The sequence below is a fragment of the Neoarius graeffei genome, chromosome 2, assembly GCF_027579695.1.
Source record: "Neoarius graeffei isolate fNeoGra1 chromosome 2, fNeoGra1.pri, whole genome shotgun sequence".
Lineage (NCBI taxonomy): Eukaryota > Metazoa > Chordata > Actinopteri > Siluriformes > Ariidae > Neoarius > Neoarius graeffei.
In genome coordinates, this window is record NC_083570.1 from 85,441,813 (window position 1) to 85,461,152 (window position 19,340).

Consider the following 19,340-nt stretch of genomic DNA (forward strand, 5'->3'; position numbering starts at 1 on the left):
GCATAAATATGACCTAAAACATCATCAGATTTTCACACAAGTCCTAAAAGTAGATAAAGAGAACCCGGTTAAACAAATGAGACAAAAACATCATACTTGGTCATTTATTTATTGAGGAAAATGATCTAATATTACATATCTGTGAGGGGCAAAAGTATGTGAACCTTTGCTTTCAGTATCTGGTGTGACCCCCTTGTGCAGCAATAACTGCAACTAAACGTTTCCGGTAACTGTTGATCAGTCCTGCACACCGGCTTCGAGGAATTTTAGCCCATTCCTCCGTACAGAACAGCTTCAACTCTGGGATGTTGGTGGGTTTCCTCACATGAACTGCTCACTTCAGGTCCTTCCACAACATTTCGATTGGATTAAGGTCAGGACTTTGACTTGGCCATTCCAAAACATTAACTTTATTCTTCTTTAACCATTCTTTGGTAGAACGACTTGTGTGCTTAGGGTCGTTGTCTTGCTGCATGACCCACCTTCTCTTGAGATTCAGTTCATGGACAGATGTCCTGACATTTTCCTTTAGAATTTGCTGGTATAATTCAGAATTCATTGTTCCATCAATGATGGCAAGCCGTCCTGGCCCAGATGCAGCAAAACAGGCCCAAACCATGATACTACCACCACCATGTTTCACAGATGGGATAAGGTTCTTATGCTGGAATGCAGTGTTTTCCTTTCTCCAAACATAACGCTTCTCATTTAAACCAAAAAGTTCTATTTTGGACTCATCCGTCCACAAAACATTTTTCCAATAGCCTTCTGGCTTGTCCACATGATCTTTAGCAAACTGCAGATGAGCAGCAGTGTTCTTTTTGGAGAGCAGTGGCTTTCTCCTTGCAACCCTGCCATGCACACCACTGTTGTTCAGTGTTCTCCTGATGGTGGACTCATGAACATTAACATTAGCCAATGTGAGAGAGGCCTTCAGTTCCTCTAGTCACCCTGGGGTCCTTTGTGACCTCGCCGACTATTACACGCCTTGCTCTTGGAGTGATCTTTGTTGGTCGACCACTCCTGGGGAGGGTAACAATGGTCTTGAATTTCCTCCATTTGTACACAATCTGTCTGACTGTGGATGGGTGGAGTCCAAACTCTTTAGAGATGGTTTTGTAACCTTTTCCAGCCTGATGAGCATCAACAACGCTTTTTCTGAGGTCCTCAGAAATCTCCTTTGTTCATGCCATGATACACTTCCACAAACACGTGTTGTGAAGATCAGACTTTGATAGATCCCTGTTCTTTAAATAAAACAGGGTGCCCACTCACACCTGATTGTCATCCCATTGATTGAAAACACCTGACTCTAATTTCACCTTCAAATTAACTGCTAATCCTAAAGGTTCACATACTTTTGCCACTCACAGATATGGAATATTGGATAATTTTCCTCAATAAATAAATGACCAAGTACAATATTTTTGTCTCATTTGTTTAACTGGGTTCTCTTTATCTACTTTTAGGACTTGTGTGAAAATCTGATGATGTTTTAGGTCATATTTATGCAGAAATGTAGAAAATTCTAAAGGGTTCACAAACTTTCACGCACCACTGTATTAGTTATTTTCTGTAAACTGAACAGCCTTATACTAAAGAATCCATATGACTTTTGTTTAGAGTTTGAGTTTAAGGCTTTTTTTTTTTCTCTCTCTGTACACCTCGGTTTCAGAATGCATACGCAGCGACAGCCATCAACAGCACCAGTTTCTGCACGTCGGCACGTGATGCATTTGTGATCCTGGTGGAAAACGCTCTGAGGGTGGCAGCCATCAACACCGTGGGAGACTTTGTGCTTTTCCTGGGCAAGGTAAAGGCCACTGGGATCTTCATATTATGACACAGCTCACCTTAAACTGGACTTAAATATAACCTCAGAGATTTGCGTTACAAATGTAATTTATTTGTTTACGTATGAAGGTTGATTTGTTCTATGATAAATAAATAAATAAATAAATAAATAAATAAATAGTGTGTGTGTGCATTTGTGTGTAGGTCCTGATTATGACATGTACAGCGTTTGCGGGGGTGCTGGCGCTGAACTATCAGAGGGACTACACGGAGTGGGTGCTGCCGCTCATCATCGTGTGCCTGTTCGCCTTTCTGGTGGCCCACTGCTTCCTGTCCATCTTTGAGATCGTGGTGGATGTGCTGTTTCTCTGCTTCGCCATCGACACCAAATACAACGACGGCACACCTGGCAAGGAGTTCTACATGGACAAAGCCCTAATGGTAAGACTTTTACGGAATGCTGTCATCATCAGTAGTTATATTTAGCAGTGTGACTTAAACACTGCTTTCCTGAGCTCCAAAATAAAGCCATATTTCTACAGTATTTCAATACAAACTGTCCTGATTATTCACAAAAGGATTATTTATAGAGTTGGCACTCCATATAGTGCACACAGAACATGCGCTGTGCACGGGGCAGAATATCTCTGCTGGGGTCTCCAAAAATAACCATGTAATTAATTCTTTTTAATCTTAACTTGTGGGCGGCACGGTGGTGTAGTGGTTAGTGCTGTCGCCTCACAGCAAGAAGGTCCTGGGTTCGAGCCCCGGGGCCGGCGAGGGCCTTTCTGTGTGGAGTTTGCATGTTGTCCGCGTGGGTTTCCTCCGGGTGCTCCGGTTTCCCCCACAGTCCAAAGACATGCAGGTTAGGTTAACTGGTGACTCTAAATTGACCGTAGGTGTGAGTGTGAATGGTTGTCTGTGTCTATGTGTCAGCCCTGTGATGACCTGGCGACTTGTCCAGGGTGTACCCCGCCTTTCGCCCGTAGTCAGCTGGGATAGGCTCCAGCTTGCCTGTGACCCTGTAGAAGGATAAAGCGGCTAGAGATAATGAGATGAGATCTTAACTTGTATAGTGAATGTAAAAAGTGTACACACCCTGTTAAAATGACAGGTTTTTCTGATGTAAAAAAAATGAGACCACGATTTTCCCACCTTTAATGTGACCTATAACCTGTACAATTCAATTGAAAAACAAACAAATCTGTTCAGGGGGAAACATAAAAAATTAAAAACGTATAATAAGCCGGGGCAGCATGGTGGCGTAGTGGTTAACACTGTCGCCTCACAGCAAGAAGGTCCGGGTTCAAGCCCCGTGGCTGGCGAGGGTCTTTCTGTGTGGAGTTTGCATGTTCTCCCCGTGTCCGTGTGGGTTTCCTCCGGGTGCTCCGGTTTCCCCCACAGTCCAAAGACATGCAGGTTAGGTTAACTGGTGACTCTAAATTGACCGTAGGTGTGAATGTGAGTGTGAATGGTTGTCTGTGTCTATGTGTCAGCCCTGTGATGACCTGGCGACTTGTCCAGGATGTACCCCCCCTTTGCCCGTAGTCAGCTGGGATAGGCTCCAGCTTGCCTGCGACCCTGTAGAACAGGATAAAGCAGCTACAGATAATGAGATGAGATAATAAGCTGGTTGCATAAGTGTGCACACCCTTAAACTAATACTTTGTTGAAGCACCTTTTGATTTAATTACAGGATTCAGTCTTTTTGGGTCGGAGTCGATCAGCCTGCCACATCTAGACTTGGCAGTATTTGCGCACTCTTCCTTGCAAAAGCGCTCCAAATCTGTCAGATTGTGAGGGCATCTCTTGTGCACAGCCCTCTTCAGGTCACCCCACAGATTTTCAATTGGATTTAGGTCTGGGCTCTGGCTGGGCCATTCCAAAACTTTTTTGGGGTCATTGTCACGCTGAAAGATGAAATTCCTCTTCATCTTCATCTTTCTAGCAGATACCTGAAGGTTTTGGGCTAAAATTGACTGGTATTTAGAACTGTTCATAATTCCCTCCACCTTGACTAAAGCCCCTGTTCCAGCTGAAGAAAAACAATCCCAAAACGATGCTGCCACCACCATGCTTCACCATGGGTAAGGTGTTCTTTTGGTGATGTGCAGTGTTGTTTTTGTGCCAAACATACCTTTTGGAATTGTGGCAAAAAGTTCAACCTTGGTTTCATCAGTCCATAACACATTTTCCCACATGCTTTTGGGAGAGTTTAAATTTTTTTTTTTTTTGCAAAATTTAGCTGGGCCTGGATGTTTTTCTTTGACCCTACCCCATAGTCCAGACATGTAGAGAATACGGGAGATTGTTGTCACATGTAGGACACAACCAGTACTTGCCAGAAATCCCTGCAGCTCCTTCAGTGTTGCTGTAGGCCTCTTGGCAGCCTCACAGACCAGTTTTCGTCTTGTCTTTTCATCAATTTTGGAGGGACGTCCAGTTCTCGGTAATGTCACTGTTCCCCCATATTTTCTCCACTTCGTGATGACGGTCTTCACTGTGCTCCGTGGTATATCTAATGCTGTGGAAATGTTTTTGTCCCCTTCTCCTGACTGATACCTTTCGACAGTGAGATCCCTCTGATGCTTTGTAAGCTCTCTGTGAACCCTGGCTTTTGCTGGAGGATGCGACTGAGTAAATGTCTGAACTTTATTTGGGGTTAATCAGAGTCAGTTTAATTGATGGCAGGTGTGAACCCAAAAAGACTGAATGCTGTAATTTAATCAAAAGGTGCTTCAACAAAGTTTTAGTTTAAGGGTGTGCACACTTATGCAACCAGCTTATTGTACGTTCTTTATTTTTTATGTTTCCCCCCCTAAAAGATTTGTTTGCTTTTCAATTGAATTGTACAGGTTATAGGTCACATTAAAGGTGGGAAAAGTTTTGAAATTATTTAGCGTGGTCTCATTTTTTTACATCAGAAAAACCTATCATTTTAACGGGGTGTGTACACTTTTTTTATATCCACTGTATGTTGATTGTGTATGGTTTTCATTATTCTTAAAAGAATATTCTCCATTGTTCTTCACATAAACTTATATGGTCATTATAATGAAATTCCACTTAGAGGACCCCATTTTGACTAACAGCAGCACTGCGTCCCAGCTTTGGATTAAATTCTGTTAGCATGTCCGTGAACTTATCTGATCTTTCTGGAATGTAGCAAACCGAAAATATAAATGAAATCTGATAAAATATCATTAGGTTTTTGTTGATAACCTATAGTAAGTAGTCTGCTGATTTGGGAAATACAGTGGTGCTTGACAGTTTGTGAACCTTTTAGAATTTTCTATATTTCTGCATAAATATGACCTAAAAGATCATCAGATTTTCACACAAGTCCTAAAAGTAGATAAAGAGAACCCAGTTAAACAAATGAGACAAAAATATTATACTTGGTCATTTACTTACTGAGGAAAATGATCCAATATTACATATCTGTGAGTGGCAAAAGTATGTGAACCTCTAGGATTCGCAGTTAATTTGAAGGTGAAATTAGAGTCAGGTGTTTTCAATCAATGAATATATATGTTTATATATATATATATATATATATATATATATATATATATATATATATATATATATATAGTTGATATATAGGGCAGGGGATATAGATGACTCTGTCTTCTTGTTACATTTGCATGGTGCTTTTGAAGTTTGAATTAAATTATTTTTTATGCAATGTTTTTTTAAAATAATCACTTTTGTATTTATACTAAAACAATTTTCCGCCTCGGGCTCAATGAATATCGACTTCATTTCGGTTATTATTCACTGATATTCACCTCACCTTTGGTGAATAATTGTTAGTTATATTCTATGGATGAAAAGTGTTTCCAGGGGCATATGGGTAGGGCTCACATTTAATAAAACAAAAAACAAAGAAGCATCATTTCTAGTTTAGAACATGGCCACTTTTGGTTGAAATCTGAATACAGATCGGGGTATTTGGAGGACTAATGAGATGACATTAAGATTTGAGTTGAAGACATCCTTTAAATGTCTTGTTATTGACCCATTTAATCAGTTAAATACCCATTTAATGTACAGTTGTGCTCAAAAAAAATGGCAGTGCATTAAAAACGTGAATAAAGTGAAATATTTTTTGATAGCTTTTATTTCCATATTTCAAATGTAGTGGAAACATTACACATTCAATTCCAAATCAGAACATTAACAAATTTTATCAAGTCTGTGTTATTCTTTTACAGGAAGCAAAGAAAAGGAATGTTAATCTGTTCAAAGAAATAGCACTGTCAACATTTTTCTCTTCAAACTCAAACTGAACTAATATTTAGTTGCATAACCATTGTTTTTGATAACTACTGTGCATCTGCTTTGCATCAAGCCAACCAACTTCTGGCACCTGTAAACAGGTATTTCAGTCCAGGATGAACGAACTACATTCCACAGTTCCTGTGAATTTTTGGGTTTTGCTTCAGAAACTTCTTTTTTAATGTCACCCCACAAGTTTTCAATGAGGTTGAGGTCAGCGGATTGAGTTGGCCACTTCATTACTTCAATCCTTTTTTGTCTGGAACCAAGATGTTGCTCACTTACTCGTGTGTTTGGGGTCGTTGCCTTGTTGAAACACCCATTTCAGTGGCGTTTCCTCTTCGGCATACAGCAACATAATCTCTTCAAGTATTCTGATGGATTCAAATTGATCCGTGATCCCTGATATACCATAAATAGGCCCAACATTAGTATGAAAAACATCCCCATACTGTGATTCTTGCACCACCATGCTTCACTGTCTTCAGTGTACTGTGGCTTGAATTCAGTACCCAGGGGTTGTCTGACGTACTGTCGATGATCACTAGACCTGAAAAGAACAATTTTACTTTCATCAGTCCACAGAATGTTACACCATTTCTCTTTGGGCCAATCGAAGTGTTCCTTGGCAAATTTTAAGCGATTCTGTGCATGCTGTTTTTTCAACAGTGGTGCTTTACAGGGGCTTCTTGCTGATGGCTTAGCTTCGATCAAACATCTTCTGTCTGTAACAGTACTTACAGGTAATTTTAGATGGGCGGCACAGTGGTGTAGTGGTTAGCACTGTCGTCTCACAGCAAGAAGGTTCTAGGTTCGAGCCCAGTGGTCAATGGGGGCTTTTCTGTGTTTAGTTTGCATGTTCTCGCCGTGCCTCCCCGTGGGTTTCCTCCGGGTGCTCTGGTTTCCCCCACAGTCCAGAGACATGCGGTTAGGCTAACATGGGGCAACCTTGGCCTGAGGTTGGGCTGAAGTGCCCTTGAGCAAGGTACCTAACCCCCAACTGCTCCCTGGGTGCTGTAGCATAGCTGCCCACTGCTCTGGGTATGTATGTGTGCTCATTGCTCACTTGTGTGTGCATGCGTTCATTGCTTCAGATGGATTAAATGCAGAGGAGGAATTTCACTGTGTGCTTAAAGGTAGACTGCCTTTCAGATTTTTCAAGTGTAGGTCATAAAAAGAATATTCCCTGACACCCAATTATTTTTGTTTAGTGGACTGAAAGCAACTGAATTCGAATCACAGACTTCTAATTTTATTAGTTTTTTTAATAGAACAATAAATGAATTTAGGGACCCCGTGGCCGGTGAGGGCCTTTCTGTGCGGAGTTTGCATGTTCTCCCCATGTCCGCGTGGGTTTCCTCCGGGTGCTCCGGTTTCCCCCACAGTCCAAAGACATGCAGGTTAGGTTAACTGGTGACTCTAAATTGACCGTAGGTGTGAATGTGAGTGTGAATGGTTGTCTGTGTCTATGTGTCAGCCCTGTGATGACCTGGCGACTTGTCCAGGGTGTACCCCGCCTTTCGCCCATAGTCAGCTGGGATGGGCTCCAGCTTGCCTGCGACCCTGTAGAAGGATAAAGCGGCTAGAGATAATGAGATGAGATGAGATTAATTTAGGGCCACATGGCCATAAATTTTCCACTGTTTCCTGCTTCACCATGACCCAATTCAAGATACTATGTCATGCATCATGTGGTGGGCTTTCCCCGTTCGGGCCCATTGTGGGATACAAATTTGAAACAGGAGAGAAAAATGGAGGACGTGAGTGTGCGAATGAAATGTGAAAGACCGACTACAGTAACAGAAAGCGAGAAGAAAAGACGTTATGTTGCGAAGGAAAGGAAACACAGGACCAAACTAATAAATATCGGCGGTCAGCGAGCACCTCGGTGTGATCAGCTGTTCGTTTAGCGACAGAATGATGGAACTGTCAGTGCACGGTCAAGGTAAACCTGTAGATGGCAGTAATGCAACACTGTGGATGCCAGCTGCCATAAAATCGAAAAGAAGAAGGTGGTAAATCTGTGTATGCGCACACGGACTTCCTCTGTCTGCTTGACTGCATGGAGCGACCGATTTCATGCACATTATTTGCTCGGGAATCCCCTCAAATTAAACAACTTCCCAGCCACAGAATGGTCAATATTTTGTGAGATGTTACAGAAATAAACATGTATCACAATGACCAACTTTCAGAGGGAACTAAATTTCACCGATTTTATGAAATCGAAAGGCCGTCTCGTAGTCTGTGCTTGAGTGTATGTGTAACAAAATAAAGGCTTCTAGATCATCTTTGCTCTTTCTGGAGGTGATGATTGGCTGAATCTTTGCCATTCTGACTATTCTTCGATCCGTTTTAGTAGTAGTTGCTCATTTTCTTCTGCGTGGTTTGGGTTTTTGTTGCCTTTTTAAAGCATTTGAAATCATTTTAGCTGAACATCCTGTAATTGATACGTTTTCCCCTCTCCAATCGACTTTTTAATCAAATTACATTGTTCCTCCGAACGATGTTTGGAACAGCCCATTTTACTTAGCAGTTCGGAAGGAAATATATTTTATAACAATGTGTGAAAGATTTGCTTCCCTTCTTCCTTAATAAAGGACAATTAATGACATCTGTTTTTTCACAGAATGAATTAATTTTCTCATTAAACTCCACACTGCTGTTATTTTGAACACACCCTTTTCAATGAATGAGTCAGTTACTCAGAACAAGCAGCATGCATGTCATGATGTTGTTTTTCTATTACACTACTATATCCATTCATCCATTATCTCTAGCCGCTGTATCCTGTTCTACAGGGTCGCAGGCAAGCTGGAGCCTATCCCAGCTGACTACGGGTGAAAGGCGGGGTACACCCTGGACAAGTCGCCAGGTCATCACAGGGCTGACACATAGACACAGACAACCATTCACACTCACATTCACACCTACGGTCAATTTAGAGTCACCAGTTAACCTAACCTGCATGTCTTTGGACTGTGGGGGAAACCGGAGCACCCGGAGGAAACCCACACGGACACGGGGAGAACATGCAAATTCCACACAGAAAGACCCCTGGGCTCGAACCCAGCACCTTCTTGCTGTGAGGCGACAATGCTAACCACTACACCACCGTGCGGCCCTACACTACTACATCTGCAAGTAAATTATTTACCATGCAGAAATACCACTACTGCTACTAACAATGGTTCATCAGGTTCCTGATGTTGTACTGCTATTTTTTTCACGCAACTGTAGTATTTTTGTTATTTTGTCGATTTGTCCACGTAACAGTTCTAGTTGTGCTGATCCGTTGTCTGCTCCTTTGCAGGAGTTTGTGGAGAACAGCCGGAGGTCGGTGGCACCGGCAGAGCGTGGACGGAGCAGGAAGCGGTCTCGCGGTCGTGAGGAGGCGGGGCTGACTGAGATGAAGGCCATGGTGAGTGTGGGCGTGACACCGGTGGGCTGTGAGTGGGAGGTCCTGCAGGAGTTCCTGCTCTACTACCTGCTGCTGTGTGTGTTGGTGGACTGGGTGCTGTCTGACTACATGCTCTTCATATGCTTCTGTCAAGACATCATCATCTTCATTTGTGTGTGTTTACCTACACTTACACTCTTCCTGCTGCTCACGCTGCTTCAGAACACACATGCTGATTAACACTCTCTATCGCCATGACTGTTTTTATTTGTCCTTCAATCTTTTCTTCATTCTGCACTAACAGAGTCTGTTTTTCTGTGCATGGACTTTTGATTTTGTCGTTGCTGTGTTATGTTTTTTTTTTTTTTGTTAATTCCTGGCTGTCTTGTATCCAGAGTGTCCTTGTACAAATAATATTTTTATCTGTGGCCTTATTGTCACCGTTTTGCTTTTGGAGGAGACATTTTTGAGCTTGACCACACAGGGGATGGAACTGGCAGGCTGGAAAATGAGCTGCAGTCAGCAGGAAGGAGCAGGGAGGGAGGGAGGGAGGGAGGGTTTACAAGCTTAGGCAGAGTACACACTCTCCACCAAAATGCTGGCTCTGAGTCATGTTCCAGCCCTGTGGGTGCTGTCATTAACTGCACTGCCACTTAGTTCTGCTTTACTGTATATACTACTGAATTAAGGCATTCTTTAGGGATATTTTTTTTGTTTTGTTTGGATTTTTCAGCCCTTACAGAAAAAACACACGAATTTCAAGATTTTATTTGTCATATACACAATAACAGACACAGCGGTTTATTATTGGGTAATGAAATTCTTATTTTGCAACTGCCCGACCAAACTACGCTTACCGATATATATATATATATATATATATATATATATATATATATATATATATATATATATATTAGTGCTGTCAAGCGATTAAAATATTTAATCGCGATTAATGTCGCGACTGTCATAGTTAACTCGCGATTAATCACGATTTAATCGCACATTTTTGTCACATGAAAAACCATTGTAATTCTCTTATCAGCATAAAAAAGTGAATGGGCTTGCTCACCGTTCGAACTACGGGGGTACTCGGGGGATCCGAGATCCCCTGAAACAGACATGAGATCCCTTGAAAACATGATTTGGGAAATGTTGGGGGGTCTCTAAAATATTGGCAAAATGATGTTTATTGACATAGCAATCGTGTGTAACGGGAAGCATTTGCATATCCGAAGTGAGCGCGCGATGGAGAGCCGCACTCTGAGACAAGCGCAAGCACACACACACACACACCCCAAGGGAAAAAAAAGGGACCCCCTGAAAATATCGGCATAGTTTGAACACTGGTTGTACCAATGTGTTTTTTTTTTTTTTTTATTGCAGAGCATAACACGTCTTGTCACAGCCACTGCAAAGTGGGGCTGGAGCCGCCGATGGGAAAACGAAACCTAAGCCGAGCACCGTGGCTCTTCGGGGGAGGGCAGAGGACTCTGGCTGTGCGGGGCGTGGCATCATGTCACAGAGCGTTAATCTCGCGATAAAAAAATTATCGCCGTTAAAATTGAGTCAAGTTAACGCGTTAATAATGCGACATTTTTGACAGCACTAATATATATATAAATAAAATGATATATATCTATATATAAAATATGAAATATAAAATATAAAGTGCATATGGAATGCAAAATATAAAGGTAGAGTGAAAAATGAAGATAACATTTTAAAAAAAAAGAGAGAGGCAAACAAACAATGTGCAAACATAGAGGTAGATATACTGTGCAATGTCTTAAAAAAAAAAATTCCCGTGTATTTCACGTGATCATATGTTACCACATGTGGTAAGATGTGGAATACATGGTATCAGATTTTGTAACATGTGTTACCATGTAGAGCACATGTGGAAAACATGTTACCACATGTGTAAAACATTCCCACATGTGATTCACATAAAATTGGGCCAAAACCACGTTTCCCATGTGCAAAACACATTTTCCACATATTTCACATGTGAAGTTCATGTGGTTTTTCTGTAAGGGAGGACTCACCATCCTGGATTGGCTGTGATAAGCTTCTCTATAGTCATGTTAATATTTCTATGCGTAATATTCAGCTGGAGGATGACCAAAAAACCCCTGAATGTTTTAGTGGTCTGACTTTTTGGACCACTAATATGGCAAGACAGTCTGGCTATCCAATGTTGCTCGTCCCAGCATGTCCTCTTGTTTCTCTTTAACATTCATACCTGCACTCATCCTTCATTGTTTCTCCTTTTCTTGCTCTCATTTTGTGCTATTGTGAGTCTTTTTACCCAAGCTTTTTGTGGCAAGTATTTTTATTCCTGTTGTTTGTAATAAAAATATAATCGCTGTTTTCCTCTTAGGCATCTGGAACAAGCTCAGCTTGACCAAAAGCCGGCCATGGGACTTTTTAAAGACATTCCAAAATGTTTATTTTTACCAATGTGTAACATGTTTACTATGGTTTCACTCCAGGGAATACAATATTTTAATAAGAAACTGTAAAAAAAAAAGAAATAACAATGTAATGAAGCACTTTATATTGAAGCGCTGCATATTTTAAAAGGCTGATGCATTTTTCGTAGTGATGTCCTTTTTTATAAGACTAAAAAACAATTGCCATCTAGTGAAACACAGTATTAATAATGTCTAGAATCACGGTTTTTATTATGTAAAATTTTCATAACAGACTTTTGTTCCTTTTTCTTAAATGGGTTTCTTGAGGTTTGGTAGAAACCTTTGTGTCATGCAGCAATGAAGGACTTGATTTGGTTTTTATTGTTTTAGGTCCTAATAGGTCCTAACCCTGAAGCATCATTTGCTTTTACTGATATTTTTATTAAACCCAGTCACATTATGAACATGTGTTTGGGAGGAAGATTAGACGCTGAGGTTTTTTTTTTGTTTGTTTATTTGTTTGTTTTGTGCCTCAGTGTTAAAGCATTGATTCCCCCAAAAAGATTTTCGATCTGATTGTTTCTACACATGGAAAGGAATGGCTTTACCGTATGTCTTTTTTCCTGAAAGGATAAAACCCAATGATTTAAACATCTAAATGAAAGTTGTTTGAATCTTTTGGGCCAGTGACAGCTGTTGTGCTAAGTGTGTTACCAGGCCTTCGTTTTTTGTTGGTATTTTTCCCCCTTTCTTTTCTTTTCAGGTTTATTTTAAGCTAAATATAAAGCATAATTTGAGATTATGCACTGATTATTTTAATTAGGATATTAAATGCAAACACCGAATTAGCATTAAGACTCTGAGAAGCTGGATACGTACAACCCAAGCTCTTGATCACCATCTTTGCATAGTTTCTTTAGCTCCAGCATCACATAAACCTGTGGGCTTAGATTCACATTTTGAGTGCTGATTTAAAATCAGATTGCTTGCATGTTTCTACACTGATCTTATTGTAGATTTCTGATCTAACTTTTCATGAAGACCAGCCCAGGACCTGGTTTCCTGATTGTGTCCAAGCATGCAGCTCATTTTGGATTATCCGAGTGTAAACGAATGGCTCTCACAAATACTTAACAGTGTGGTGCTTTCGAGACACCAGGCCCTGGTCTCTCCTTAAACACAGGGTGATTTCTGGAGTCCATCCTTCAGACTGTGGGAAAGAGAAATTCTGAGAATATTTCTGCACGTGATTTTTTTTTTAACTCATCAACTCTGAGTAGTATTAACCTGTCACTGAATATGAATCCACTATTATAATTTTCTCACACTGCATCCTGTGGAGAGTTTGGGTGCGTTAAATTTGTGTGATGTCTGAGCATCCACTTTTACTCCTGCAGCAAACTCAAGTCTTCCTACTTGCACTACATTTCAGATTTTTTATTTTTATTTTTTTGAGGCATCCCTGTGATACCGAGTGGTTTGGAGAGGAGAGGCACACAAAAACTCGCACCTTGCCTTAACCCATTAAGCGTGCAGCACATCCTGCTGGATTTAATTGGTTGGTTACAGTATTTTTGCAGTACAGTATGACCTTCAACTGCAGAGAGCTTGTAAGCCTTAAACCAGTTCAAGCTTTCCATAACACATTCGGTATCTAATGCCTGCAGTGAAACTACAAGCGAGTTGTTTATGTACAGCACGTGGATAGGAGGAGTAAAGATTTTTCTAGTTACTTTGCAGTTTTTTCTATTTATTAAAGGAGTGTTTGGAGGATTTTAGCCAACATTTGCCAGGTGGATGTTTAGAAACTGGAACAAGGGTCATGGTCATGAAGCAGGCTGGTGACTTTTGGAGATGGTGTAGGATCACCTTTAGTAAACAGGTTGACCTTAAAATCCAAGCAATCCAGCAAAAAAGGTACTAATGTTACTTAAAATTTGCAAAGTTCCGGTTCATTATACTCCTTTCTTACAAAGGTTCGGAAAAGCAACTAACATGACTGACAGCAGTTATCTTTTCAGTCCTTAACGATATTAGTGATTAGTTCATGGCTATACATAAGTGAAGTGGTTGTGTTTTATTTCTCTTTTTAGCAGTGCCTCATGCTCCCACTTCTGACTAGTGCCACAGATGTGATTTGATGTGGGAAGAGCAAATGCATACTTCTCTGTCCATTTGTCTTTAAATATTCATTTTCTGTCATTGACTTTTTGAATCAAGCCCTGTCATCCATCCGTTATCCATAACCGCTTATCCTGTGCAGGGTTATGGGCAAGCTGGAGCCTATCCCAGCTGACTATGGGCGAGAGGCGGGGTACACCCTGGACACGTCGCCAGATCGTCACAGGGCTGACACATAGAGACTAACAACCATTCACACTCGCATTCACGCCTACGGTCAATTTAGAGCCACCAATTAATTAGCCTAACCTGCATGTCTTTGGACTGTGGGGGAAACCGGAGCACCCGGAGGAAACCCACGCGGACACGGGGAGAACATGCAAACTCCACACAGAAAGGCCCTCGCCGGCCACGGGGCTCGAACCCAGGACCTTCTTGCTGTGAGGCGACAGCGCTAACCACTACACCACCGTGCTGCCAGCAAGCCATGCCATCTATTTGCTAATCAGACCAGGGCACATAAAAGAAAAATCAATAAAACAATTGATTTCTTAATGGACTCGGTACCAGGTCCAATAGAAGGCTACTATAATTGACTTCTGGTAAAAAGGTTTTTTTTTAAATGCTGTTTTGGTAAGCTCTAGACTTATTAAAATAATAAGTATGTATGTATGTATGTACTTTGTGGTATTTCTATATTTTTTTATCCAGTTGTAGTCAAGGAGTTACTGAATGAAAAAAGTGGCATTTCTGTGCACGGAACCATTGCTATCATGGTGTTCTCCACAGGAATAGTGTTTAGGGCAACAAATCTTTTGGTCATAAGGTTCCCTCCTTTCACTGTCTAATCTAGAATCAACTTTAGGTGAGGATAAAAAAATAAATTTTCTCCTTTGGTTTATCACAAATTACTCAGTCGTAGTAACAGTCACAGTGTTACTGACACTGGAAATAGATTTTCTGAGGTCTTACATATCCATGTAGACCAAGATTATGTATTTTGACCTGATAATTGTGGAACTATTTTTGATTAATTTTGGGTACGTCTAGGTGAGCCACACCTCCCAGCACGCTAGGCCTTATAAGGTTTTAATGTATATTTAACAGTTATTCCACAAAATCAAGTCGTACATGAGCTGGCAGTCGACGAGGCGCGTATCACATAGTTAATGTACAACGAGATTGAGTGGAATAACTGTTTTACTGGATTTTGAGAAACGGGGCATCTTTATTTTGATTTTTTGCAAATTCGATAAATAAAAACTTTATACAAAACGTCCGACAAAATAATTTCCGCTTAGAATGTGAACAAACCGGTGAAATGACAATAGCAATTTGTGAAAAATGCTATAATAATAATTCTTGAAAAATTAAAAAAAAAAGAAGATATGTTCTTACCATCAAATACTTTCAGTCCATCTTTTGTTACTTTTTTGTATTTTTGGGGGGGTTTTGTTTCTGAGTAGAATTTTTATTTCGTCCTCGGTTGGTTCAGCAACACGCGCTGCCATTTTGTTTTTCTCTACTCATGGTATATGAGCTGATAGCCTAGTAGTAGAGCAGCCAATCAGAGCACACGATTGCTCATATCCAGTGAATGTGAATAGAATAAAGCCCTTTAGCTAGTCTCTGGACAGATTAGCCGTCTTCAGCTAAATAATTTACATAAATGCATGTGATTGGATAAAACACGAGGGTCTGCTATAGAAGCTAAGCTCATTTGTGTTTAGGAAATTAGAGCTGCTGATCTCCAGTATTTTTTCATAGGTTTATCAGTTCTGCTCAAGTATTTTTTCAAGTACTCAGTTCGGGCTTCTGAAATGTTCACATCTGGACTATACTCTAACCCCTGGAACAGAACAGTACTTCTCAAATCTGAGAGGAGAGCACTTAATATCCAGCACACGCCAGTTACTCGATATTTATAAAATCTTTTTACTTTACAATTTCACAATAAGAGTGAACCTACACCTTCTCCCAAAGCCTTAACAGCAAAGTAAAGGTACCTTAAAGTGCCATTCCACCATTGGATGTATTTTTCTGGCATAAAATACAATATATTTTATGACAACATGACTAGACAGAGAAATCTTTTAGCTTCAAAATGATATATCAAACAATTTTTTGACAACAAGTATATTAATTTTGCGACCAAAGTCACCTACCCTTTTAATTTCCGCGCGGTAGTGAAACGTGATGTCATCGGCAGGTTCCCCTTCTTGTGTACCACGTCACGTGTGACGTGGCACAGATTATCAGCAATGGCGGATAGAACGCGATTGTCAGCTTCGGAAAAGAAGCGAAGGAAAATAGCAAGTGATGCCCAAAGGAGACGGTCGATGGTGAATATCGGCACAGCAATCGACAAGTGGAAATCGCGTTCTATCCGCCATTGCTGATAATCTGTGCCACGTCACACGTGACGTGGTACACAAGAAGGGGAACCTGCCGATGACATCACGTTTCACTACCGCGCGGAAATTAAAAGGGTAGGTGACTTTGGTCGCAAAATTAATATACTTGTCGTTGTCAAAAAATTATGTTTGATATATCATTTTGAAGCTAAAAGATTTCTCTGTCTAGTCATGTTGTCATAAAATATATTGTATTTTATGCCAAAGAATACATCCAATGGTGGAATGGCACTTTAATATTCAACAGTATTTGTCAGTTTTTATAAATTGCTTATAAAAAGTGGCTCACTAGTGGAAACGAGTGTTTCACTAAAAACATTAAAAAAATGATCACGTCTACTGATTAACCTTTGTCTCATTTTGATCAGCCACATGGTACCTGAGAAATGTTGGCTGTTTTCCTAATACAGTAACAATTGCTTTATGATGGATTTCGAGTGGACTTGGATAAGAAAAATCTGAATGAGGTGAAAATGACATAGTGGAGTATGCATTTTTCTGTACAGTATATTTGAACATGTGAAGTTACATGCTGACTGATAACAGAATGTTGATTTTGTTTTTCTCTGCAAAGGGACCTTAAAGTGTATTGTGGTCTTCTGTTTGTTTGTCCATGTGTGTTATTCCAGATCTCACATTAGGGAGGAAAATGGGATGTTATATAGTGGATGGTATCTTGAAACTATCTAAAAGTTTGATTCAGAAATATAAACAAATATAAAAAGTAAGAATTAATATTTGTTACAGGCACAAGTCTTATGGTTAAAGCATGTTAAGAATTGCACTAAGTACTCATTTTAACACAGAGATCGCGTATGTGTAAAAAGATTTAGATTTTAAAATGGTTATAAGCATTTAACTCTGTTGACTAATTTATTCTCAAATGCTTGAAAACTGAAATCTTTCAGATACAGTTAAGAAATGGTCGTGTGAGAATTTCTTGACTGCTGAGGTGAGATGTACGCTGTTATCAGAAGTTGCCCTTTACTGACTTTACTAAACGCAGTGTTGTGTTTTATGATTCTGCTCTGATTGGGGAGGATTTGAGCAAGACGAGCTGACCTGTGATCTTGACCCAGTGCTGAGGAACAGCAGGATCTGGCTCTCTGCTCGACCCTACTTTGCCAAATGGTGCACAATTTAAAATTCAAATGAAGTGCACAAAAGCTGTATTGTTCTAACTGCTTGTTTTGGTATTTAGTTGAGTCCTTGTTTTTCCTCTTTCTCTCTCAATCAGCGTGGCGGCTGAGCAGCTGGCATGTGGCAGGTTCAGGCCTGTCGCTGTCTGTTAGAGAGATGTAGAGATGCTCTGCTTATAGCCAGAGCCAAGCTAGTAATGTCCATATTCACAATATGCACACACACACGCGCACACACACACACACACACACACACACACGTATAGACACACATATACAACCTGCATGCTCCCAGTCTGGGCTTTTTCTAACTCTAACTCTTTAAAACAATGAGCCATTTTTGTAGGACGTGAATTGTTTGGCGTTAGGATCCATGTGACTTAAACACTGACACTTCTAGAAGAATAGCTTTATTCAGTGACAAGCCACTGTTTTTATGTTGTCGAGATGTGAGTGTGTTTCTCCTCTTCATTACGGGAAACTGCGCTTCTATTCTCGTCCCCGTGGAGAAATAGGCCGTTCCTGTGTGAAGAATACTGTTATGAATAGGCAATACATCAGTTTCCTTGTCTGGTGTAACACTAGCTCTTAGCTTTTACCTGCAGTAGAGTTGTTTGTAACATTGAATTAAGGTTTTTGGTTTTTTTATATTTATGATTTCATATGTATCTTGTTTTTTAAAGTAATAAAATGGAAAATTTTAAACATTGTCCTCTATTGTTATGGACTGAAACAACGGACACTTCCACACTCCAAGCTTAGATTCACCTACATGAGGGTGAGACAAATGAAAGCTTTAAAAGTGTGACAAATTAATCCAATTTATATCCAGAGGAATCTGGACACGTATTAAAGGGGATATATTATGAAAAACTCACTTTTTCAGTGCTTGTGCACATAGATTTTGGTATCTGGAGCATACCAACCTACAGACTCTCAAATAAAACAATCCAGTCAGTTTCTATACTCACACATATGTACACACGCATACATGTATGTGTGTGTGTGTGTGTGTCTATATATATTGTATGTGTGAGGAGTGAGGATATCCACGAGTGAGGATATTGGAAAATATGCTACTCAATGTCCCGGATGTAGTTCGTATGAAAAATACGAGTGGCGTATTTCACTAATATGTGTGTGTGTGTGTGTGTATATATATATACAGTGGGGCAAAAAAGTATTTAGTCAGTCACCAATTGTGCAAGTTCTCCCACTTAAAAAGATGAGAGAGGCCTGTGATTTTCATCATAGGTATACCTCAACTATGAGAGACAAAATGAGAAAAAAAATCCAGAAAATCACATTGTCTGATTTTTAAAGAATTTATTTGCAAATTATGGTGGAAAATAAGTATTTGGTCAATAACAAAAGTTCATCTCAATACTTTGTTATATACCCTTTGTTGGCAATGACAGAGGTCAAACGTTTTCTGTAAGTCTTCACAAGGTTTTCACACACTGTTGCTGGTATTTTGGCCCATTCCTCCATGCAGATCTCCTCTAGAGCAGTGATGTTTTGGGGCTGTCGCTGGGCAACACGGACTTTCAACTCCCTCCAAAGATTTTCTATGGGGTTGAGATCTGGAGACTGGCTAGGCCACTCCAGGACCTTGAAATGCTTCTTACGAAGCCACTCCTTCGTTGCCCGGGCGGTGTGTTTGGGATCATTGTCATGCTGAAAGACCCAGCCACGTTTCATCTTCAATGCCCTTGCTGATGGAAGGAGGTTTTCACTCAAAATCTCACGATACATGGCACCATTCATTCTTTCC

At 40.3% G+C, this 19,340-nt stretch overlaps 1 protein-coding gene across 1 annotated transcript in view; it reads left to right on the top strand.

Annotated features, from left to right (window-relative positions):
* Positions 1-11,965, top strand: part of slc44a1b (solute carrier family 44 member 1b) — a 106,540-nt gene extending 94,575 nt beyond the window's left edge. The window contains exons 13-16 of the mRNA XM_060915109.1: positions 1,676-1,813; positions 1,999-2,235; positions 9,389-9,496; positions 11,859-11,965. Of these exons, the coding sequence (XP_060771092.1) occupies positions 1,676-1,813; positions 1,999-2,235; positions 9,389-9,496; positions 11,859-11,882 (507 nt within the window). The 3' untranslated portion in view covers positions 11,883-11,965. The remainder of the gene's footprint in view (positions 1-1,675; positions 1,814-1,998; positions 2,236-9,388; positions 9,497-11,858) is intronic.
* The last annotated feature ends 7,375 nt before the right edge of the window (positions 11,966-19,340 follow it).